This window comes from Aptenodytes patagonicus, chromosome 24 (genome assembly GCF_965638725.1).
Source record: "Aptenodytes patagonicus chromosome 24, bAptPat1.pri.cur, whole genome shotgun sequence".
Classification (NCBI taxonomy): domain Eukaryota; kingdom Metazoa; phylum Chordata; class Aves; order Sphenisciformes; family Spheniscidae; genus Aptenodytes; species Aptenodytes patagonicus.
This window is the reverse complement of record NC_134972.1, coordinates 4,766,314-4,791,589: the sequence shown is the minus strand read 5'-3', so window position 1 is coordinate 4,791,589 and position 25,276 is coordinate 4,766,314. Positions and strand designations below refer to the sequence as shown.

Below are 25,276 nucleotides of genomic sequence, written 5' to 3'. Positions count from 1 at the left end.
TTCTCCCCATTTCTGTTGAAGTGTCCCATCTAATCTTAAAAGTCCTGAAAAATTGGTGACAGATACAGATTTTAGATGTGTGTGTGTGTAGGTTTGACTTCGTTTAAAATTCTTCAACAATATACAGCCTCTCCCAGGCATTAAGTTTCTCCTCAGTCTTTGAGACTCAATCCTGGATATTTAGTAATGAGGTGTTTTGATTGGAGTGCTGGATCTCTGAACTTGTCTGGACTCATAGTGAATTCCTTGAAGGTGTGTGTGGAAGGAAAGAAAGTAATTCTGCTGCTCAATGTTACAATGACTAAGCTTCAGAAGCCACTAATCATTAAGATGCATGCAAAATCTCTAGAGTGATCTCAGGAAAAAGTAGATGATGCACTTGCTTTGTGCTGCTACCAATTTTTTTTTTTTTTTTTTTTAAATATACATCTGAAAATACAGTGACTGCCTGCCTTACTTCAGCACAGACTTCACCTGGCTTTGTAAATTCAGGGTACCTTTGTATGGGCAGTCTCTCAGCAGCAGACCTGTTTGGAAAAGGTTTTATATGTGCCTGTTTGGGTTTTTGCCACGCTTGTATAAGGCTGCTCATGTGGGAATCATCTATGCTTGTGCAGACTGCACGGGGTGCAGGGAAGGGGAATAGCACTGAATGAGGACTGTGGGTCAAGAATGTGGGACTTCGTTAAATCTTACTGTCAAGAGTGTTATATTGAGCAGTGGATTTTGATAGTGAAGAATTATATGGACTGTTTTTCTTTTTTCCCTCCAATTTCATGTTCAAGGTGGTAGAGCTTCAAAAAATGAGTAGGATTTGGTCCCATAGTTGCACTTGTGTGGGTATTCTGAGTAAACTACAAATAGCAGCCTTGTATCAGATAAGTATTTTTAACATGCACTAAATTCTCATTCACAGTTCCTTTTGTGCCTTCTCTGTTATCATGTTTATGTGGGCCCCTGCATTGTGTTAAATATTTTTGTTCATTCATGTTTGTTTTCTAACTGAAGTATTTTCCCTTCTTTTAGGGATGCAGGTAACGTTGAAGTAAAGCAGTGTACAGTATTTAAAGATGGAATAATTACCTATATGCACAGAAATTACTTCGGTGTTTACAAAAGTCTCTTCGCCCAAGTAATTTGGTATTTTTAGAAATCAAAGTCAACACTGAAGTTCCTGATTTTTTGTGAAAACCAAAGTAACATGGAATGCAAACTGTTTCCAATGAAAGGAGTTAAGATTTTAGTTTGCTGTTGATTTGAGGGGTGTGTTTTGCTTTTGCAGCTGTGGAAGTCTATGACTTCTTAGAAATATTATTTCATCTAAAATTGAGTGATATAATCATCTGTTGCTCCTAAGACAAGCATCCTTTATTTTCTTGAAAATTAGGAAGCTGGGACAAAGTATAGGAGAGAACTTACAGGATATAGCTTTGGGTAAAGAAAACTTTAATAACCTGAACTGCCAGGTTCCTGAATCAGTGTCAAATGAAGGGAGTTTCTTTATACTGCAAAAAAAGAAATTTGAGCCTCCCTTCCCTCCTGCCCCCGCCCCAGTTTGCAGGCAGGAAGTCTTGGCATGTGATTCTGATTGTGACGTACAAATCTTGAATTGTTTTAATCCTCTGATTAGAGGACTTGCTAGCTCTGGGAAGGTTATTTAACGATTGACTGTCTAAACATTTCCAGTTGACATTCTGTAAAGTTCTCATCATGTGCATGTCTAATAGTAAGGCAATTTCTTCAGTTTGCATGTCAGCCCCAAGTAGTATCCGCATTGCTTTTTTTCATAGGTTTCCAGATGTCATAACCACTGCATAGAATTCAGCCTGTATATACTGCGCTAATATCTAAGCTATTAAAGTGAAGAGCACTTCACTTTACTCTTGTAGCAGCATTTCAGATGTTCTCTCCATTGTAACAGTCCTTCCTCAAACAGCAGCACTTATTTTGAATGTCCTTTGATTTTTCTTTTTAAATGACCCTTTTATGTTTCTCTTAGGAAGAGGTCTGTATTTCATGCTTGTCATTTCTTCTGTATACTTTTTTTATCTCTTCTCCCTTACACTTGTTTTAATGTAGCCTCATGTTGTAGGCCATCATTCTGCCATATAAATATGCTTCTTTCTTTCAAGTGAGACTCAACTAAGTGAATTGGAGACAAAATATCCATTGACAGAGGCAAACATACATACATGTGTTATTGTAATAGTTTTTCATGTGTCTATTAAAATATATTTAGCATTGTTTTCTTGAGCACAAAGAGTATTTTAAGGAATTTCTGTTTTTACTCTCAGTTGCTTTGTATTTTTTCTTCACCATACTGTCTGGAGAGAACGTTAAGAATTGTGATTTGGTAACTCAGATAGAAGAAGGGTGAGTCGTTCACCAGGTTTGAAAAACTGAACCCATTGCTGCCACAAGTTGATATTACTGAATAGTATTTCCCAAATTATGCTGGTTTCCCTATATACAACAAAACCCTCATTATTTGTAAAATTACTTTGGTAATATAAAATTCATTAGTTCTGATTTTATTGAGGCATGGAACTGAAGTGATTTTCTTCCCCAGCCACTGATCCAAAAGGCATGGGATCCAGGCTTTGTGATGCCCTGCTCACTGAAACATGTTTCCTCATGTTTTAAATCACTTTCTTCATGTGGTGTAGGTTGTACTTCCCCTCTGGCTTTTCTGGTTCATCTACTCTTTCCAGTAGCTTCAACATTTGAGGCAGACCTTTGCAACAGCATGGGCTATTTGAAGTGCGGAGTAATGGTTTGTCAATTGTTTAAAAACAGACACGCAAAAGAACATTACCTAGCATGAATTCTCAAAAGCCATCTCTCAGTGCTCCTGGGTGATAACTTCTAGCTAAGAAACAAATGTACTGTAGTGGGGATGGTTCTGTAAATACTAGTTGTGGTAGATTCTCTCTCTGGAGGGCTCATATTCAGGATGTCTTAAAGAGCAAAGGGGGGGGGGGGGAAGTTGGTGTGAGTGTATGTGTTTCTTTTACACTAGCTTTAATTTTACACCTACTCGATTCCAACCACAATGACTACTACAAGCAGATGTGTGATGATGGGGGCAAAGACGGTCCTGGTATCTAGTGAGCCTCTGATGGTGTTAAAATGTCTGCAGGAAGCAAAGTGCATTCAGGTTACTGACAGTGACCGCTGTGACAGTGTGGGCTGCAGAGTTGACACTGAGTTTTGAGGAGTTTCCTACCTCACTTCTCCTAAATTAAGAAGACTGCAAAGCAGATGGATTGGCCAAAACTGAGGTTTAAAAATTCCCCCCCACACTTTTTCCATAGGCACTTCTTTGTAATTGCCTTTAGGAGGGGGTACAGTCTGTGAATCCGTAGAGCGCGTTTGGTTTCTAGACATCCTTTGTATAGTAACAACATGTGCTGAGAGGCTGGCAGGCTGTAAGACACTGTCAGTGCAATTTGTTCTGGCTCCCTCCCTTGCTGAATCTGGTGACATCACACAGATAGATGTGTTTGTGAGAAAAACAGCAGAAGGAGTTGAATGTCTGCCAAAAATTTGCAGTATGAAACTGAGCTGGCTGCTTCCAATCTTGTTTTCACGAATCTTACATTGTGTGCTTGCGTTTTTCACTTGCCAGGATGTTCTTTGCGGAACAAACACAGCAGCAGTGAAATCTCTCCATACTTAGCATAACAGAGTCTCACACAGAAGCTTTGGAGGAGTAGCCTGATCTGAACATTCAAAGTTACTCCAATGTAATAAATTATTCTAAAACGTTTTGAATTCTAGTAGAATCTTATTCTTTATTCCCCCAAACTGTAGCTGATTTGTTTTGTAAATGTGGTTAAGTGTTTGTTTGCAATTTGTCAGAGGTGGTAAATACAGGAAACATTGAAGCTGTGAAGGATAATCTTTGATCTGGTTCTTCCAAAGCTAGACAGTGTTTACATGTAGACATCCAAATTTGAAGGACTATGGGGATGAACAGGGTGTGCACAAATACTGGCTAGAAGAGATAAGAAAGACTATCTTTGACTGTACAGAGGATCTGTAAAATTCTCTTTGATTAAATAAATTGCTCATGAACTTCCTGCAGAGGATACGTGAAATAGTTTACTTCTTCCCTGAAAAGTTGCATGAATGTTCCAGCTTTGCTTTCACAAGGTTGCTTTCACAAATGATATAGGATAGCCACTGTTAGATGAGGCCAGCTGTGTTTGGGGAAATTTTTTTTCAGTGAAATGATATATACTTTCTGCTCCTCCTGTTTGCAGAAAAGTATTTATATTCAAGAAAAAAATAAATTGCAAGACAGCTAATGAAATTCACTGCTAAGCTTTGCTAGCCAATAATCTCTATAGAAAAATAAGAGATAGGGAGAACCGTAACAAATATAATTGTTCATGTCTTCTAATGCTTCACGAGGAATATGCAGCTTTTATGGTCATTAAGCATTTTGTAATTACCTCAGTCACATAGCTGGAAAGTGTATGTAATCATATGAAGCTATCATTGAATCTGAAACAATTCAGATGTGAACTGCTAATACAATAAATTCCCCATAACTTGTATACAAGTCTGCAGGGGCTGTAGTAATGCTGCTTTTTTTAATGCAAGAACAAAGTATTACACTACAACTAGTGAAGCAGTCATAGAAGACTCCTTGATGCAACATTATGTGGCAGTCATGGGAGTATCATTAAAGTTTGGTTACTTGATTACTTGAATGAACTTTATTTGTAAGTCATCTTATCTTACAAATTAGGTTTCTTCTGGCTAATGTCATATACTTTGCTGCAGCTACATGAGGATTTTGGAGCTGAAGTTGGATAGAAGCATGTACAAGGTGAATAGAAGTATAGTTAAGTGCAGTCTAATGATATTAAGAGATTTGCAAATACAAATGCAGTGTAGACATGAGCAAAAGAAAAGCATGCAAGTGAAAGTGCGTGGACTAGGAAAGTAATTTTGAGGCTCATCCTTAGTGAAGCAGGGTGGCAGTCTGAAATACATCAGACACAAGCTTACTTAGTTGTACCTGTTTTTTCATGCTCACTGCTCTTTAGTGCCATGTTGTTGTTACATTATAATAAAATTCTAAAACATTTCAGTAAAAGGATCAGCTGCCCTGCATTGCACAATTGCTTCAAGTTTTCCCTTTAAGTCAAAGAGATAAAAGAAAAAAATCTTCCCTTACTCATACCAGTTAACATCCAGCAGTAGTGCATACACACAGCTGAATGAAAGTAGCTGAAATGACAATGAGATCATTGGAGTTGTTCAGTTTCAATGTAACTGCCATGTTGAAATTGAACTCTAATATCAGAATTTGAGAAAGGGAAATGTTGTTTCCTTTTTACAGCCAAGTAAATCAAAGCAAAGACAAGTGGAGATTATTGTTGTCATCATTGTTGATAAGGCGGAGGTGTCTTTGCTGGCCAGGGAAAAGACTGAGTACGCTTTGGGGTACTGCTGCCTGGGGTAAGCTCTTGCTCCAAAGGAAAATATAATTCCTTGGTTAGTAGGTTATATAATTCATGCTCTGACAGACTTTTGTCAGGGAGCGTCTCTGAGATTGCCATGTTACTGACTGTATATTATAAAATACTAACTTTGTAGAGCACTTCTTACTTAAAACAAAAACAAGGACTTCTGCTGAAAGTTCTGGATTTTTTTTTCCCTGCTGTGTCTCTTCCTGTACTAGCCTTTCTCATGGAAGGTGAGGGAGCAAATTAAAGAAGCAGGAAGTTGACATGTTCTTTAGGATGTAGTGATAAAACCTTCAGCTAAAAGGCTTGGAGAGTAGCAACATATGTTAAAAAAAAAAAAAAAAAATAGGACTGCAGCTCAGGAAGTTTTTATTCTGACAGCAATCCATTGATCGAATAAGATATGTTTATAAAAGATACTTTTATAAATCTGTTATGGTAGTCTTTTTTTTTCCAAAGGCAAACTGCCTCATTAATGTACTAGACTTCTTTAAAGTGTGTCAGATTATATAAATGGTTTAACTCCTAGGTTTTGATTTCCAAGAACTGTGGCAGTTTCTTACAAGGGATTACATGCAAAAAAAAAAAAAAAAGAAAATATCATGGGTTTGAGACAGATAAAAAGAAACAATGGGTCAAAGAGTATGGTTTCCTCTTGCAAAAAAAAATATTGTAGTCTCTCAGATCAAAAAGTCAGAGTGGAGGTCCCAACAGCATTCACTGATGCTAATAATGTAGCCCGCACTGCTGAATTGATGTTTGCTTGGTGCTCTTTTTGGGGTGTGATGGTGTTAGTCGTTTTTGCCATCAGGAGAAAGGTGGTAGCTGTAAGTGTTGTTCAAAGGGGCATAGCTGTCTACAGTCTCTTCTGAGCTTGAATGTCTGTCAGACCTTTGATCAGATTGCTTCTAGAAATTACATTGAATGACATGTCACTTATATGTTCCTATACAATGTAGCGGGTGATATCACTGTTCATTGCTGCTGGCTTTTCTGTGCCAAAAGGAGTGAAATTGTCATCAGTCTTATTCTGCTCCGCAAAAGCTATTCCAATGCGCTCTGCATACAGTTTAGCAAGTTGATATTATTTTAAAATGACTTCTACAAAAACTAACCACAGCATTGGGACCAGCAAGATGTGAATATGCAATTGATGTCAAAGGGATTGATACCTTCAGTGGATAACAGTATCACTGGTATCTAGAAATGTCTGCTGTCACTTGTGAAATGTCCAGTCTTGTATGAATGAGTTGCATGTTATGTGGTAAGAGACTCAAATGTGTGGGCATGTGTAAGTCATCTAAAACTATATCAAACAGTACTCATGGTAGAGGCTAACGTAACTTAATTTAAATGAAAATTTGGGCCAACAGGTGAATTTTGATGTAGTGTAGTAAATATTGCTTGAAGTATACAATAGGTTTAAATGCACAATATTTCTTTATAATACATTTAAACAGTCAATTTTTTAATCCTTTTACTGTCCTATTGTTCTTTGATTAATAAGTGTATAGGACTGCAGTGTTCGATGCCACAAGGTTTCCCACGAGGTAGGGAAGGTATTGGCAGAAAGGATGTATTTAATGCACCTAAGCTGTTAATTGTTGTTTCTTAGGAATATGTACAGAAAGAGATCTTTAGTAAGCATCATAAAGGCTTGAAGTGTTAGTAGCATCAGCTGTTGGCATATGAACTGTAACTTTGGGGGATTTTTGAATGGGAACTACTTAGGGTTGCCAAGGAGGGCATCTCAGTGGCATCATGTGGTAGGATTACCTCAGTAGCTTTTCCCCAAAACATAGAACAAATATTTGTGGAATAATTTTGCCTTTATGTTTTCAGTAATAATTCTGTGATGTTTTGTGAGAAAAGCTGTGCTTAGGATTCTTTACCCATAATACCTTTAAAAGAACTTATTATCTATACATCTGCTGGCTATGAGTTTCTTTTGTTTTATGTTTATTACTTGACTTGCATATAGAAAATAATAGTTTATTTTAAGACTGTGCCTATCTAACTGTCAGGAATTGGTTCACCTGTTATTGCTTTGTCAGAAAGGTTGCTCTATGTTAATATGTTTATATTTCTTCCATGTATAAATACTTACATTTAGTGTCCAATTAATTTCTCAGTTATTCCTGAGTATATTAATTTCTGTAGGTCATCTATTCTTAAATAATTTTTATTGTCTGTCCTTTGAAAATTATTTCCATATCCTGCTGTTACATGAATATTGGAGCTAGACATACAATCCTAGTAATAGTCTTGATAATCTAATTTCTATTTTATATTTGTCTTGTATTTGTCTGTAATATTTAAACATATAAAGCAAAAATAGATAGGAAATATTTATTCATTTTTTGCGTTATTTACAATTTTATCATCTGCTCCCTGCAAGGAGCCTTTTGCCATTCGTTTCTTCCTTCCCCTCCTTGTAGGTTGTTCTGTTCTCTTTATTTTTCTTACTTGCTGCCCAATAATAATTTGTTAATTCTTATTGTATCTTTCATGTACACCTAATACTGCTGGCAAAAATTTTGCAATCTTCTTGTCTTCTTTCATATGATTTATCTCGTTCCATGGTGGTGTCTGCTGTGATGTTGACCAGAGGGAAGAAATCCCCTTTTCATGCTTTGTGAGGGGTTCAGTTTTTCAAACTACATCACTTTGTCAGGGACTGTAGTGTGTAACTCCTTCAGAAGTAGTAAAGCTAGTCTCCTTTGTTTCTCAAAAAAAAAAAAAAAAAAAAAAAAAAAAAGAGAGAGAAATATAATTACCAAATGGTGTTTGTGTTCTTTAAGTGGTGCCAAAAGTTTGAATGTCTTATCTGTGGTTATATTGCAATTCAGTAATACAGTTAATAAGGTGTGACCACATAATTAAGTCCATTTTGCTACACTTGTAGATGTTAGACCAAATGCATTCTTGATGTAATGTGTAAGGGATGGCAAAAACATCAGTTCTTACTCTGTGATGGCAAATATGATTTGCTTGGTTTCTTTGTATTGTGATGTTGGGGTACAGCCCTTCTCCATGAATAAGTAGTCTCTCCAAGTGCTACTGTGATTACATATATAGTGGAAAATGAAATTCTTCCGGTTGTTTAATTGTAACTATATGTTGACAGCATTTCTGAGTACTTATCTGTAGCAGTTTGATTCTGTATGTCCAGATTTGCAGAGTAGGCATTTTAGGCTTATGTCAAGTCTCTGAATTAACTCATCATTTTACAGCCCTTTGAACTAAAGCCATAAATGTTTTCTTGAGATATGTAAGCAATTTAGATTGAAATTTGGTGCAGATTTCAGTTCTGAAAGTAAGTTGTCCCTTTTGTATGTAGAAAAACAACATTTTGTGCGTGTTCTGGTCTATTACAGTATCACTGAGGTTATTCTATATTCAGAGCAAGGAAGTGCTGGGGTTTTGGATCATGGTTTTTCTTTTTGTATTTTTTGGCAGTCTTCATTCACTTAATTATTTCTGCTTTCAATTGGTAACTTCAAAGCTAACAGAAGCGTGTAGAGTAATATAAATCTTTTTGTCATAGCTTGGTTGTCATTCTTAACCCTTCTTCTGCTTCATTGCTTTTTTTTAATACCAGATGTAAACCTCAGCATTCGATAATGCAACTTTAATGTCACATTGGCTCTTAACTATGAGTTAAAAATCAGTAAACTGTTTGTGTCAGAAAGTAAGATTTAGCCATACATGCAGGGAAATTGATGCTGTTGAATGTCCAGTCACATTAAATTTTAACTATTAGAAAGAATAAATGTTCCTTTTTACCTTCTGTCTGAAAGACGGTTACAATGTAGTTGAGATTGTCTATGAAACTTTATCATAACCTCAGACTGAAATGAGAGGGAAGCGAATGATTCTGGGATGTGAAATCATGTTCATTGAGTCCATTTCTGGCAAAACCGCACTTGTAATATTGTGGAAGTTACAATTTGCTTTATTTAAAAGCAGCTAAAGAGTTTTTGTGATTTTTTTTTTTAATATATATATATATATGACCAAATATAAAGGATGATTGAACATTCCAGATTGGATTCTAAAGGATTCTAAACCTTCTTAATGCAACTTTGTGGCGGATCAAGATCATTGTATTTCTTTCAGAGAGGACCAGCAGATGCCTAGACAGGGATCATTGCGTTCTTTAGTTCTCATGCTGATCTGCTTGTTGACGTTACTTAAGGAATTTTCTCTGAGCATTTTCTTACCTGAAAATGGGAATAATGGTGTTTATCTACTTCGTGTAGTATTGAAATGTGGATACAATAGCAAAAAAAAGAACCAGTTATTATTCTTATGGGAAAGATGAAGGTTAGTTACTACCTCTTGGAACAAGTTATTATTAAGTATTCCTCAGGAAGAAGAGATTGAAGGTAAGAAGACAAGTGAATGTTTCTCAGAAGGTAGAGGGTAAAAGTAGTTCCTGAAATCTTGACTCCAAAGAAATTAAAGCACTGACAGACCCTTAATACACAGTTTTTCCCTCTAGTAAACCTCATACTGACTGGAAGCAGCTAGCTGTCTGGCACCTAGAGTCCAGTCGTGAACAAAAAGAGAACAATTTGTGCACAGTCAGTCCCCTCTCTGTGTTAAAAGAGGATGGGGGCTCCCTACATAGCTGATTTTAGCCAGCATTACTGTGGTGACTATGGCTGGAAAGATACTTCCTGTGGAAGTGAGGATGCTAGTTTTCCCCTCCCACTTGGATATTAACGATTTGTGTGCTTGGCATAACTATCTACAGTTGTCTTGTTTTCTCCCTTTCTCAAAAGGAGCAGAAGCTGGAATCCTTCAATTAACTAAACCTATGAATGTGTTTCAGACTGAAATAGTTTGATGGGCAGGTGATTTCATATTAGTTTACACTTCAACATCATCTGGGATTTACCCAAAGGCTGATAAATACTTGTGTTCAGGATGAGGAATGTTAGGCTTTCATTCCCAAGTAGTCATTCCACACTGTGTGGCTTAATTTTGAAATAGCAAATTTTCTAAGGTGTTCTGATTGTTTCCATCTAGTGGATGTTTTAAGGAACACACCTCAGTCTGTAAGTATACTGGATCTGTACACCGAAGTAAAGAGAGAGCTTGAAACTTCCAGTTTCTATATTACTGTAATATAAACCAACCTGATTTGTGCAAGAAACTATGCTGGATATAGCTTTTGCTTTGGCTTAGCCAGAGTAAAGATTCCTTGAAGTTCTTCTGGCATATACTTCCATACAATAATTAACAGTATGTGCATATGTAGCTGCATAATATACTTTGAAAAAGGTATGTCTAAAATCATTAACTGCAATGTGATAACAGCTATACAAAGAAAGTGTCTCAAAATTGACCATAATCTAACATTTTTTGTGTTTTCAGTGTTTTAAATGTGATTTTATCATATTTTTATTATATTTTTAAATTAAATTTTGCTTACATCTTTGCTCTGAAAACTATAAATCACAGACTTGTCTTGGAAAATGCAGAATTGGATTAGAAAGAATTTGCTAGATTATGAAATCCAGCACTTAATGTTACTGGAGATAAGGCTATCCTTTCGCTCTCACTAGTTGATCAAGTGCCACTTTAAAACAATCAGTTATTGCACTTTTTACTTCTTTGAGGTGGCTGTTGTAGAATGGCAGTCCTTTGGTTTAAAAACCTCTTGCTTATTCCAGGGCAAATGGAATATTTGCTAGTTAATATCTATTTTTTATTTTGCTAGTGTTGTGCCTCATCTTAAATACATCTTTTTCCCTACATAATGTTTAACCTCCCTGAACTTATTCAGAGAGAGCAAACCTTTTCCTCTGCTGCTTTTGAGTGTTAAGCAGCATATTCACATAATTTCTTATAAGAGAATTTTCTTTTATTTTCATTTTTTATAACCATGTTAATAGTTGTACAGTTGTTGTACTTGTTCTATAGGATGTTGTATTCCAGGTAATGTATTGCAAATGCTTTTAACGATTGCACTACCGCTTTCTGGATACCTGGTGGGAATTTCTAAGACTGCTGTGTTCTGGGGTCATCTGTGCCTTTTTTCCACCACTGCATCACCTCATAGCTCGTTCATTTGTTGACAAATTAAGGCACCAACTCTCTCTAACTTTGCATTCAGTTATATATTAATTTATAGCTCTCTTTCCCAGCTTGTTTTTCCAAGTTTCCCCTAGCCCTGGAATGCCGTTCTCTTTTCCTTTGTACTTGGGATTGTCTTTTGTCTTTGGAGTTCTAACTTTTATTCAGGTTATAGTTAATGCAGTATTGTGTGGTGAGAACCAACTAAAATCTGTGAGACACAGTGTATATTACATACTGTTTACATGTGATATAAATGTCTGTGTGATTTTGTGTATTATGATTCGCTACCTTGATATACTGAGTGCTTTTATTGTCTGTTTTCCTCACAGCCGGTTGCTGAACCAATTCCAATCTGCAGTTTCTGCCTTGGTACAAAAGAGCAAAATCGGGAGAAGAAACCTGAAGAGCTCATCTCTTGTGCTGACTGTGGCAACAGTGGTAGGTGATAATTTACAGTGCTGCTAGTAATAACTCATCCACTTGAGACAGAAGAGCTTGGTATAGTGACTGCTACTGACCCATACATATGAGGAGTATGCATCTAATAATAACCTTGCCACTGGAAACAGAGAAGTCTAGTACAGTGACTACTCCTGACCCATACATATGAGGAGTATGTATCTATGGCATATGATATAGTTAGTTTAGCTGAATCTCATGCTCTCAGAAGGGAGACAGTTAAGTTAACCGAACACAAATAGTTCATTTGGCTCCTGGAGGTTTCTTTAAAAATGTGATAATGATGACCAGTGTTATCATGTTTCTCAATTCAGTTATGAAAAATTATCTTGGTGTTCTTTTGTATGTGGGCCTGCCACTTGCTATCTAGGGTATTGTTTTTGTATTATAAGTAGATAAGAATAGAAGCACCTAAAAATAGGAGTATCTGGATAACCAAAATTCTGCATGGGAATACGTAATTGATAAAGTAATCTCTCTGTGAGCTATCTGTGAGCATTAATAGCAGAGGAATGGCTTTACTGGTATAATTTTCTCCTTTCTCTGTAGGTCATCCGTCCTGTTTGAAGTTCTCTCCAGAGTTGACAGTTCGAGTGAAAGCCTTGCGATGGCAGTGTATTGAATGCAAAACATGCAGTTCCTGTCGAGATCAGGGCAAAAATGCTGTGAGTATAGTGGAATATGGACTGAACGAAGAGGATATCAGTCTTGTGGATGTTGTTAAACTACAAAATAAAATCATTCTAGAGTCAAATATTTGCAGCTTTTGTTTGAGTCTGGTAGTCTTTCTGAGACCTGTGAAATACTATGATATGTCTGTAGTTGAAAACTCTGTGTGTGTTCTCTGAAATGGTGACAAATTAATGGAGGGCTTGATGCTGATGCACATCTAAAGAGAGATTAACTTTATCTGTCTTCAACAGGATAACATGCTATTTTGTGACTCATGTGACCGTGGCTTTCACATGGAGTGCTGTGACCCCCCTCTTACCAGGATGCCAAAAGGTGAGGACTTTGTGATGAAAAGGGTAACTTAAGATGGTGTTGGAAGAGAGCACTGGGTAGAAAGTGCTTCCACATATTTGATCCTCTTTTAGCTACATTTAACTTGTTCTTTACAGCATTGCTTTTCAGGTATTAGAAACTAGAGAAGGGTCAGAGCTTCACATCCGGATTTTCCACTGTCTCCTGCTTCCTGTACATTACTGTCTGTGAGGGTTTTGAAAAAAATCTTTGAGGTTTGAGGGAATAGAAGTGATCCTTGCAGGTTAAAATGATCAGCTTCCATTTGAATGAATAGTCTTGTACAAAAGAAAGAGGTGGGCTTCTTAAGTTTTTGAAGTCATATCCATTTGGACAGTAGAGAATCCTGGAGGACAACCAAACTTCTGTTTTCCATCAGAAAGCAGGTTATCTATGAAGATTCTTCCTTGACAGTTAGAAGAAAATTTTCCTATAGAAGATAGTTGGAAGTAGTGTAGTCCTAAGCAGAATATGGGATAAATAAATGTGTTACTTCTTTATGGTTTTCTGATAATGTGCTACGAATTAAAGAGACTTCCTGCATGGTTGTGGGAAGTTTGTCTGGGGCGGGAGGGGGAAATTAACTGGACTTGAGTTTAGATTGCTGGAACATATACATAATTTTTCTTACATGTATATGTGATAATTGAGGCCTTTGGTACTGTTCCTACCCTTTCTGTCAGAAGGCCTGGGGCCTGTAATTCTCCTTTTTGTCCTATATAGATGTCCCCTGCATTCAGTGATGGGGACTTGTGTCTTATAGGTATGTGGATATGTCAAATATGTCGGCCACGGAAGAAAGGAAGAAAACTTCTACACAAGAAGGCAGCACAGATAAAACGACGGTATGCTAACCCAATAGGACGTCCCAAAAACAGGTTAAAGAATCAAAATACAACGTAAGTCTCTCTATAAGGAGGAGTAAAGTGTGAGATTCTGTAGGGGAGTGGGTATTTCTGAAGTGTCTGGTCTACTCTGTGAGAAGATCTCTTTTACAATGAAGAGCTTTTTGTTATTTAATACAGAATTTCTGAAGAGTGCTGTGAAAGACTAGAAGTAATCTGAGTGCTTCTTTTTGCCTAGATTTGTGACTATTTGTAATAACTTGCTATTTAGTTTTGAACTACTCCTTATAGTCATAGATGAATTTTGCTGTTCATGTCCAGTCTGTTTTGCTGGATGGCTGCTTCTTCCAGCATAATTGTTTTGCTTTGCATTTCTCAAGAACCCTTTCTGATGTTTAGAGAAACTAAGTAATCTACAATAAAGCATGTGAGGTGGTTGTTTGATGTATATTTGATCTGACACTGCTGCCAGAAAATATTTGGCCCCTTTCTGCTTCCATTCCACATGTTTCTGCATTTTTGGGGCACTCTATTGGGCTGGGACAGATTGTGTGGCCTCATACTAGCTTCTATGAAGAAAATATCCCAGCCAAAACCAGCATACCTTGTCATGGTTGTTGTGGGGCAGCCAGTCGTCAGGGAACTGGATTTGGGTGGGCGGGAATTCTTTGGATAACTGTTCAGCCAGAGCAATTTCCTTGAATTAAGATTGCTGTGCAGTGCCTGTTGTGATGCAGCTCTATTGACTGTGCAGGGGACAAAACAGTGAAGGAGCATGTCACAAGAACTTCTGTCTTGGGCATCAGGTCAGCTTTAAAAAAAAACGTTGAACTACCACTTGATTCTAACCAATAGCATCAAAGGATGTTCTGGAAAAAAAACCTTATGAAGTTTAATGCTTATAAAAACGTAGAGGGAATGTCTCTCTTAAACACCCTATTTTTTTTCAGTCTGTGTGATACCTTTGCTTAGAGGAACTCCTGATATAATTCAGAGGGGCAAAAGTAAAGCTAGCTATCTGCTGTTGCTGTTTTACCTTTTTTAATTTTTATGTCATGATTTATTCACAATTTTTTTGCCTTTGTTCCATCATTTCACTTGCAAAATGTATCCACAGAATTATGCAGATGCTTAGTTTGTCTTTTTGGAAAAAGCAGCCTATTTCTATCCTCTGTAGCTGCAAAGTTTGTAGCTAAAAACAGTCAGCTTCCTGAAACAGCAGTCGGTCTAGAGCAATCCCTCTGAGAAGTGTTAAATACTCAGTTATCTCAATAGAGTTTTAAAATTTCCAGCCTGAAAGATGGCAGCTGGTTGGAGATCGACACTGTTTTCTGCGAAGATGACCATCAGTGTATAGGTTCTTAGCTAACTGACACTTGCAAGTCTATGGGGCCGGATGGGATCCACCCGAGAGTGCTGAGGGAGCTGGCGGAGGAGCTTGCCAAGCCACTCTCCATCATTTATCAGCAGTCCTGGTTAATGGGGGAGGTCCCGGATGACTGGAGGCTTGTCAATGTGACGCCCATCTACAAGAAGGGCCGGAAGGAGAATCCGGGGAACTAGAGGCCTGTCAGCCTGACCTTGGTGCCGGGGAAGATTATGGAGTGGTTCATCTTGAGGGCACTCACAAGGCATGTGTGGGACAACCAGGGGATCAGGCCCAGCCAGCACGGGTTCATGAGAGGCAGGTCCTGCTTGACCAACCTGATCTCCTTCTATGACCAGGTGACCCGCCTAATGAATGAGGGAAAGGCTGTGGATGTAGTCTACCTGGACTTCAGTAAAGCCTTTGACACTGTCTCCCACAGCATTCATCTAGAGAAACTGGTGGCTCACAGCTTAGACAGGTGTACTCTGCGCTGGGTAAAAAACTGGCTGGACAGCCGGGTCCAGAGAGTGAATGGAGTTCAATCCAGTTGGCGGCCGGTCACAAGCGGTGTTCCCCAGGGCTCAGTTTTGGGGCCGGTCTTGTTCAATATCTTTATCAATGATCTGGATGAGGGGATTGAGTGCTCCCTCAGTAAGTTTGCAGATGACACCAAGTTGGGCGGGAGTGTTGATCTGCTCGAGGGTAGGAAGGCTCTGCAGAGGGACCTGGACAGGCTGGATCGATGGGCCGAGGCCAACTGTATGAGATTCAACAAGGCCAAGTGCCGGGTCCTGCACTTTGGCCACAACAACCCCATGCAACGCTACAGGCTTAGGGAAGAGTGGCTGGAAAGCTGCCTGTCGGAAAAGGACCTGGGGGTGCTGGTTGACAGCCGACTGAACATGAGCCGGCAGTGTGCCCAGGTGGCCAAGAAGGCCAATGGCATCCTGGCCTGTATCAGAAATAGTGTGGCCAGCAGGAGTAGGGAAGCAATTGTCCCCCTGTACTCGGCACTGGTGAGGCCGCACCTCGAATACTGTGTTCAGTTTTGGGCCCCTCACTACAAGAAGGACATTGAGGTGCTGGAGCGTGTCCAGAGAAGGGCAACGAAGCTGGTGAAGGGTCTGGAGAACGAGTCTTATGAGGAGCGGCTGAGGGAACTGGGGTTGTTCAGCCTGGAGAAAAGGAGGCTGAGGGGAGACCTCATCGCTCTCTACAACTACCTGAAAGGAGGTTGTAGCGAGGTGGGGTCGGTCTCTTCTCCCAAGTAACAAGCGATAGGACGAGAGGAAATGGCCTCAAGTTGTGCCAGGGGAGGTTTAGATTGGACATGAGGAAAAATTTCTTTATTGAAAGAGTGGTTAAACATTGGAACAGCCTGTCCAGGGAAGTGGTTGAGTCACCATCCCTGGAAGCATTTAAAAGACGTGTAGATGTGGTGCTTAGGGACATGGTTTAGTGGGCATGGTGGTGTTGGGTCGATGGTTGGACTCGATCTTAGAGGTCTTTTCCAACCTTAATGATTCTATGATTCTATGATTCTGTGATTCTAATGTGCGTGTTCTGCATGCATTAACTTTCTGTGTAGTTCTTACGACAATATCCTATCAGTATAAAAACTTTGACAAATGACAAGTGTAAATGTTTAATGATGGCATAAATTGAAACCTTCTGTGCAATTTATTCATTCTGGCTACTGATTTTAAAATTTAATGTTGTATTAAATTTGGTGAAAATCTATTGTTTATACTCAAATTAATTGCACATAATGTTCAGTGTGGAGAAAAATAGTACAGTACTTTCACTGAGATGTTTAGAATCCTGGCTCCTCTAGGGTAGACAGGCTCTTGACTACTCCTTTATTATTAAATTCTTCAATTCACATTTAGCTTCTGTGTGATTGATAAATAAGTAGGGAAGATGGTAGTCCACTCTGCAACCCAAAACAAACCACCTCACCACATCTTCTGATCACATCTTTCCCTTTCTCATTCTTTAGCTCAAAAGGTCCTTTCAGCAAAGTTCGAACTGGCCCTGGTCGGGGTCGGAAGCGTAAGATCGCTCTGTCCAGCCAGTCAGCATCATCAGAAGGAGGATACCTGGAGCAGACAGATGTCTTGGACTTCTGCAGAGATGGCAGCACCACCTTGAAGTTTAACAAGAAAACCAAAGGGCTTATAGACGGCCTTACTAAATTCTTCACTCCCTCCCCTGATGGACGAAAAGCTCGAGGGGAAGTGGTAGACTATTCTCAGCAGTATAGGATCAGGAAAAAGGGTACCAGGAAATCTAGCACTTCAGAATGGCCCACAGGTAAAGATTTTTCACCCTGCCAATGTAAGTATCCTGTACACCAAGAAAATGTTCAAAGGCTAGGATGTTGAAGAGACTAGAATTGTTAGAGGCTGGAAACTTTAAGCTGAAAGTTAACACTCAAATGCAGTTATCTTTGGTGCATTGAGGTAGAATACCTGTTGGAAAAAGGAAGCTATCCTAGAGACCTTTGCCTCTTTATAGATGATGGCAAGGTGTGATGAGGGATTAAATGATTACTGTGAGGTAAAATGCCGTTTGGTAATGAGGGGATTGCAGATAGCCCTAGGAAATGTGCTAAATAATGTCACATTTGAAAGAAGTAATGTAGGGAGTGGTTAATGAAAATAAGAACAGCAAGGTAGAAGTATGAAATGGGAAACAGATAATTAAAACCAGTCTGACAGACTCATGAGTTTCCAATCTATGGTATAGACTTGCATGCAAATGTTTCTTAATTTTCTCAGCCATAGAGGAGCCTGCTTCGTGCAGTTTGGCACCTTCTTGCTGGAGAGCATCCCTTCTTTTGAACGCAGTTCTGCTTTCCTTGTTTTCTTTTCTAGCTTAAGACATTAATCTATGTCTGGACCTTGATTTAATCTCTGTATTCAGATCTTTACAGTCTTGTTGAATAGTTTCATAGCTTGAATTGTTCCTAAGCAAGCAGTGGAAAATATTCCACAATAACATACAAGGTTTACAGCTTTAGAATAGCTACGTGCATTAGCCTGGCTGGTGCTGGAAGAACAATAATGTATCTTAATGCTTTGGGGGTGAGGTGAAGTGTCTTGTGGGTTTTGTTTGCTTTTTTTTGTGGAAGGGGTGTTTCTTGGGTGATGAACGTAAGTGTCCTGGTTTTGGTTGCACCAGATACGGCATTTAAATAGTTGTGATCCTTGTTTGTGAGAAATGGGCATAGTGGTGAGACATTTATCCAAAACTGTATCATTGTTACACATGCCTTCATGATACTATGAATATCTAAGTGGTGAGTTTCGGGCCTGGTTAAATATATGACAATACTTCTTACACGGTCGCAAATCCAGAACTGGTTCTTCCTTTGTGGTCCCAAATCTGAATAGAAAATCCCATCAAAAAAACTTGGCACAGTGTCTGAATACAGCCAGATGATGTTTGTCGCTGCACTATAAAGCAAGTACTCCTTTGTAAATGTGTGTGAAGACAATTTTCTCTGTCATTTACAGACAATCAGGATGGCTGGGATGGAAAACAGGAAAATGAGGAGCGTTTTTTTGGGAGCCAGGATATCTTAACTGAAAAAGACATGGAGTTGTTTAGAGATATTCAGGAACAAGCACTGCAGGTAAAGTTAAATTTTCAGTGTCTGGCAGTAAGTACCAAGTCTGTAAAAGAAATTTAAACAAACCCAAAAACCCCACCCCAACCCAACAACAAGAAATACAGACTCCAGATGAGTCAGTCTGTCACAGAAGCTAACTGTGGTTGGTTTCTGCTGCTTGAGAGTAATGGGGAACTGACCTCAAGAGAGCTGAAGGATAATACAAAAGTGAGCATCAGAGCGTAAGAGGTTAAGGTGGGCATTTAAAAAGCCTTGAGGGCTGTGGCTTTAGTTGTATCAGAACATAGAGCTGTTAAATAGCTGGTAAAACGTGTGGACTGTTAATAAAATATGGGACTCTGCTAGCGGCATGGGTCACACAGGGCCTCTGGCTAATTAAAACATTCTTTATCTAGATAGTTTAACTCCTTATGGAACAGGATAGGGCATTACTGTGTGTGTGTCTATGTGCACATATATATGTGCATACACACGTGTGTAGTGGGGGGTGTGTGTGTGTATATCTCTCTACCTGTATGTTTCAATAACTTGAATGTCTTATGACCTAACTCCTTCTGAAGCCAAAGGGGTCAGTTGAATTTATGCAGTGACTTCCCTGAACAGTGCTTCACTAAGTATAACTGTCCTTTTAAACTTCTCCAGGTATTTGACTTCTGTTTATTTACCTATGATTCTGTCATTGGCTGGTTTAATTCCACTATACTAAATATAGTCTCTGAACCAAAAGAGTTAATGAACAATGAATTGTGGTAAGACTGAACTACACTATGTGTGTGATAAAGCAGACTAAGATGCAGTGCAGTTAACCCTTTTATTGAGGTGCAAATACAACGCTACTGTATAACACTGCTTATTTCAAACTTTTTGTTACAGGATTGATTTTAAAAAAACTCAGCATGTGCATTATTGAGCAAATCGCACATGAGACTACAGCCTGTGACCATAATTATGTTTTAGAAAAATAACTGAAGATCTGAAATTAAATCTACGGAAATATACCCAGAATAGAGAAAATATTAATCTCCAAACATCTGCTTAGAAAAAGGAGCAAGTTTTGGAGAGATTCCACCACCACCATGTGGGGAAAATACTTGTAGATTAAATACTTTAAGGTGACTAGTTGGTTGGTTTTGGTGAGGAAAGAGTTGACCAGAGTTGTTATGCAGCTGATGCAGGGACCTTGTGCGTGTACACTGAGCTAACTGCCTCACCAAAGAAAATGGAAATAGGGAGTGACGTATCAAAGGCTTTTGAGTGAGCTGAGGAAAAGATACTGCGTATTAAATGTTCAAGAAGAAAGTCATTCAGAGCTATCTGCAGCTAGCACAGAGGCTGAAGCAGTAGTCTGGTATTGAAGGCTTTCTTCTAATCACTGTGATGTGTAAACGGTTATGTGGGAGCTGGGTCTCCACATTTGTGTTGGCCGTTCATTTGGAGGAGGTGTTTGTTGCTGAAAAGAAGGCACAGGTGCAGGACTTTGTTGCAGATGCATGTTACTGTTTTCCTTAAGACTTGTCAGATGCATCTGATAATTGTGTTTGTTACTGACCTATTGTACTGGGCAATAATAGCGATTGCTTTGAAACTACAGTGCAGGAAGTGCTTAACGATAGACTATCGTAGCTGTAAAGAGCTGCCTTCATAAACTTCTCTTTTGGTGATTTGTTCTGCCAAGGAGTGAAATTCTTGTGTTGCATGCAACCTTGTATCAGTTACCAAAAATGCAGGGGTTGTGCTTTCCTTTCCTTGTGGAATCCTCACAAATAGCAAAAGCACCCGAGATTGTGCTTACTTAATAGTATTGTCTTAATTCTTTTTCTTAAATACTAGGAATTTTGTTCTTATTAAATCTAGCTTTTGAGTTGAAGTAAGATAAACTGACCCTCTTACCTAGTTTCTGTCCTAGTAGGTAGCCTAAGATGAAAGGAGAAGCCTAAGGAATAAATCCATAAACTGATGGGGGAAAAAAACAGTAATTAAGTGGTTGTGGATCATATGCAGGTAGTAAGCTCTAAGACCTTATTTGGCTGACTACTGAAATATTCTGTTTATCTTCTGAGTAAGAATAGAAGGAAACATGAATCAGTTACTGATGGCTGTATTTGGAGCTCTTGGATTAAACATTTTAATAGATTACTGTCCTTTTTAATCTAGATAGAGCTCCTTAAAATGTGTATGCCTAGGATTAGATTCTGAGGTGACTTCTGCCTATACCAGTCCCACTTAGGAAACTTAGAAAAATGTTAATTTTGAATGTTAGCCTTTCAAACCCTAAACCATTGTCCTGGGTATAGCTGTTTCATTCTGCTAGCATAAACTTGCATATAGGTAATTCACTGGTACTCTTCACATTAGTTTCCGACCTCCTGCATGAAACATGGTCTCATTTATTAATAGCTTTGCAGTCCAGGTGGTTCATATGATAATGCAAGGCCAGTGGGAATATTTGGATTTCTAATTGTGTGAGTGACAGTCTTTTGAGAGAAAATCTTCATGAATTGACAAAACATTTGTTTTCTTTGAAAGCAGAGCATTTAGTTCCCTTATTTAAGTTCTCATAAAATATACAGTTACTATCAGAGAGACAGGGGAAATAAAGGTTGTGTAAGTAATTGAAAAATATCCTACTTTCTATTTTTTTCTTCTAATAAATAATTTGAGGAGTTTTTTTAAGTCTTCTGCACTTGTGATGATAGCAGGTAGCTGTACCCTGAATATTGTCTTGGTAGATACTACATTCACAGTAGTACATATAGTCTGGGAGCTGGGAAGACACTGATGTGTTATGTTAGATAGTTGAATATTCTAGATCTTAACCTCAGGAGCAGTTCATGTGTTTCTGTTCTTGGCTATTGAAATAACAAGAATGGAAATAACAGGACTGAAAAAAGATTGTGTTAAATTTTGCTGTGTACTAATTTGTATTTACAACTATGACATGCAACAGTGTGAAAGGTAGTGGAGGTATGTGGTATGACAATGCTTACTAATTCTTCCTTTTTGTGAATCACATGCTTGCCTGAAATCTGACTGATACTGGTTTTTAGTGTCAGAAAGCAATGTCTGCATCTTCCTAGTTCTCTGAGTTTGAGTAGGATGGACTGTGTAGATAAGAATGTTTTAACTTATTTCAGCTTAGAAGTCTTTCACTTGGAAATTCATGAATTTTTTTCCCCCCCCCCTTGCATAGAAAGTAGGGGTGACTGGGCCTCCTGATCCACAAGTCCGATGCCCTTCTGTCATTGAATTTGGCAAGTATGAAATCCAGACCTGGTACTCCTCCCCATATCCACAGGAATACTCGAGGTATGACTGAACGTTAGTCTCCTTTGTTCTGCTTCAGTGTTTATGGGAAAGCTGTACTCCAGCAGGTGTAGAAACCTTAAGAAAATTCTATCTGAATGTAGGATAGAAGCAAAGTACACATAATCCAGATACTTTTCATGGTAGTTAATAGATGTCTTAAGGTCTTTTTAGGCTGAGTCAAAAAGTTGATAAGCTCTCTGCAACAACCTGCATATGCTGTGAGCATTTGAACTGCCACAGGAATATATGATTAGATGGATTCCCAAAGAACTGACATATTCCACGCTCTGAGGAGGGAGCAGCCTCAGCTAAATGACCTGGTACTGGGCTGTTATTAAGCATGTAAGTGATTAGAGTATCTGACTCTCAGAGTGCATTGGTTCTTTACATGTGGTATCATAGAATGGTTTGGATTGGAACGGACCTTTAAAGACCATCTAGTCCAACCCCCCTGCCGTAGGCAGGGACATCTTTCACTACATCAGGTTGCTCATAACCCTGTCCAGCCTGACCTTGAACACTTCCAGTGATGGGCCATCTGCAATTTCTCTGGGCAACCTGTTCCAGTGTCTGACCACCCTTATAAAAAAATGTCTTCCTTCTGTCCAATCTAAATCTAACCTCTTTCATTTTAAAACAGTTGCCCCTTGTCCCATCGCTACAGGCCCCGGTAAAAAGTCTCTCTCGGTCTTTCTTATAAGCCCCCTTTATATATTGAAAGGCTGCAATAAGGTCTCCCTGGAGTCTTGTCTTCTCCAGGCTCAGCAACCCCAACTCTCTCAGCCTTTCCTCATAGGAGAGGTGTTTCATCCCTTAGATCATTTTTGTGGCCGTCCTCTGGACTCATTCTAACAGGTCCATGTCTTGTACTGAGGACCCCAGAGCTGGACGCAGTGCTCCAGGTGGGGTCTTACAGGAGTGAAGCAGAGGAGGATAATCGTCTCCCTTGACTTGCTGGCCACGCTTCTTTGGGTGCAGCCCAGGATACGATTGGCTTTCTGAGCTGCGAGCACACATTGCTAGCTCATGTCCAATTTTTCATCCACCAGTATCTCCAAGTCCTTCTCTGCAGGGCTGCTTTCAATCCATTCATCCCCAGCCGGTATTGATACTGGGGATTGCCCCGGCCCAGGTGCAGGACCTTGCACTTTGCCTTGTTGAACTTCATGAGGTTCGCTTGGGCCCACTCCTCTAGCCTGTCAGGGTCCCTCTGGATGCCATCCCTTCCCTTGAGCGAATCAACTGCAGCACTCCTCATGATAAAAAATAATGTTTGTTTAGGGAATAGGATGTTAACTGTGTATTAAAGGATTTGATTAGAAATATCTGTATACTATCTATGGGAGTTGAAAGAGAAAAATAAATAGAAATTTCACAGGAATTACTTTGATGCATTATTTTTATGCTGTATGTAGTTCAACACAGCTAAAGAAGAAACGTTTAATGTTACACGGTTTGGCATCTGAAAGATTGTTCTGCTGTGATGCATGTATAGTTGTTTTGATGTTCTCTTGCTTAAGAACTTTGCAAACTGTCTAAACTGCAAACTCCCCAAACTTTAACTTGATTCAGAAAGAGGAATAACTTCCAAAGGCCATAGCTAGAGAGAGAAAAATAAATAAAACTCTTTATTCTACCATTTAATAATTATTAGAGCATGTGGTCTGTCATGAGGAATTATTCTAGCTCTGCTAAAGGCGTTGAAGGTAACTGAAAATAGCATCCCTGCTCAAGCTAGAGTATGTAAATGGAGTTAAATCACAATACTATTGGGACACTTGCATTCAAATTGTTCATGTCAATGTAGTATGTAAAATGGTTTTAAAGCAAACAGATAGATGGTGTTGTGACCCATTGCTCAGGGATACGTGCAGCTGTCTGTTACGAGGAGGGAAGGGAGAGAAAAGGAACTATTTATCTAATCCATCCTAGCGTCACTAGTGCAAAACTGGGGTTTTTTTGCTATTTTTTCTAGGATTTTAATCGATGCATGTATTTCTTATGAGATAACTTAATAATGTAGAAGTAATTATGCAGGACACTAAGCACATTTTGTTAATATGCATTCATTACAGAATGAGTAAGTGCCATGACTTTAAGTATGGTAGTGGTTTGGTGGTTTTGGCCTGATTAGCACATACAAAAGGTCAGTATATACTGGGTTTGCTTTCACCAGGTTTTATCTGCAGGAGTGAGGAATTTTATACAAAAGTCTGTATCTCCAGTCTTTGATCTTTCTTTATCTTTGCTTACAGGCTACCCAAGTTGTACCTTTGTGAATTCTGTCTAAAGTATATGAAAAGTAGAACTATTCTCCAACAGCATATGAAAAAATGTGGCTGGTTTCATCCTCCAGCCAATGAAATTTACAGAAAAAACAATATTTCAGTCTTTGAGGTAAGTTAGAAAACTAAGCCACAGGCTTTTATCTGTAAAATAGGGGCTTTAGCACCCAATCGTGTGATAAGTTTTCCGTAGCCCTAAAGATCTTTATTCTTGAAGCATTCAGTTGCTAAGAGTGAAGAACCACAAGCAAGCTGTGGGAGCTGACCTCATGTATAGATTATTCATACATAAAACTTACGAGAAGGCTCGCTTTGTAAAAATGCTTTTTCATTTTAGGAAAATGAATTTTAAGTTCTCTCTTAAGCTAATGAATGTAACAGTGACTTAGCCATGGCCTTTATGCTGTGGAAGTTTAAGTCCTTTGAGATGCTACCTGTGACAGAGAAGTCTTCTTCTCATGTTAGACATTTCAAACGTACAGCAATACCCAGATGAAGCATGTCCTTGCATGACAGCAAATGGAGTGACAAAGCTTTTCCTCATTTCTGTAAGGTTGATGGCAATGTCAGCACTATCTACTGCCAGAATTTGTGCTTGTTAGCCAAACTCTTCCTGGACCATAAGACTCTCTATTATGATGTGGAGCCATTTCTTTTCTACGTGCTGACGCAGAATGATGTCAAGGGCTGTCATCTTGTTGGCTACTTTTCCAAGGCAAGTATTTGAGTACTTCAGACATGGAACTGCATTTGCTATGGTGAGAAATGCTGCTTCGGAGTCTTTAAAT

The 25,276-nt window shown here is 38.8% G+C and overlaps 1 protein-coding gene across 2 annotated transcripts in view; it reads left to right on the top strand.

The window, feature by feature from the left end:
• The window catches only part of KAT6A (lysine acetyltransferase 6A), a 53,588-nt gene that overhangs the window by 11,379 nt on the left and 16,933 nt on the right, over window positions 1–25,276 (top strand). Inside the window, exons 4-12 of one of the 2 annotated variants that reach the window (XM_076358978.1) lie at window positions 11,897–12,005; window positions 12,576–12,691; window positions 12,950–13,031; window positions 13,813–13,948; window positions 17,263–17,576; window positions 18,782–18,900; window positions 22,088–22,203; window positions 24,459–24,600; window positions 25,042–25,203. In XM_076358978.1, coding sequence (XP_076215093.1) covers window positions 11,897–12,005; window positions 12,576–12,691; window positions 12,950–13,031; window positions 13,813–13,948; window positions 17,263–17,576; window positions 18,782–18,900; window positions 22,088–22,203; window positions 24,459–24,600; window positions 25,042–25,203 — 1,296 coding nt within the window. Of the gene's footprint in view, window positions 1–11,896; window positions 12,006–12,575; window positions 12,692–12,949; window positions 13,032–13,812; window positions 13,949–17,262; window positions 17,601–18,781; window positions 18,901–22,087; window positions 22,204–24,458; window positions 24,601–25,041; window positions 25,204–25,276 lie in introns of both variants that reach the window. The other variant, XM_076358977.1, reaches the window with a different exon arrangement.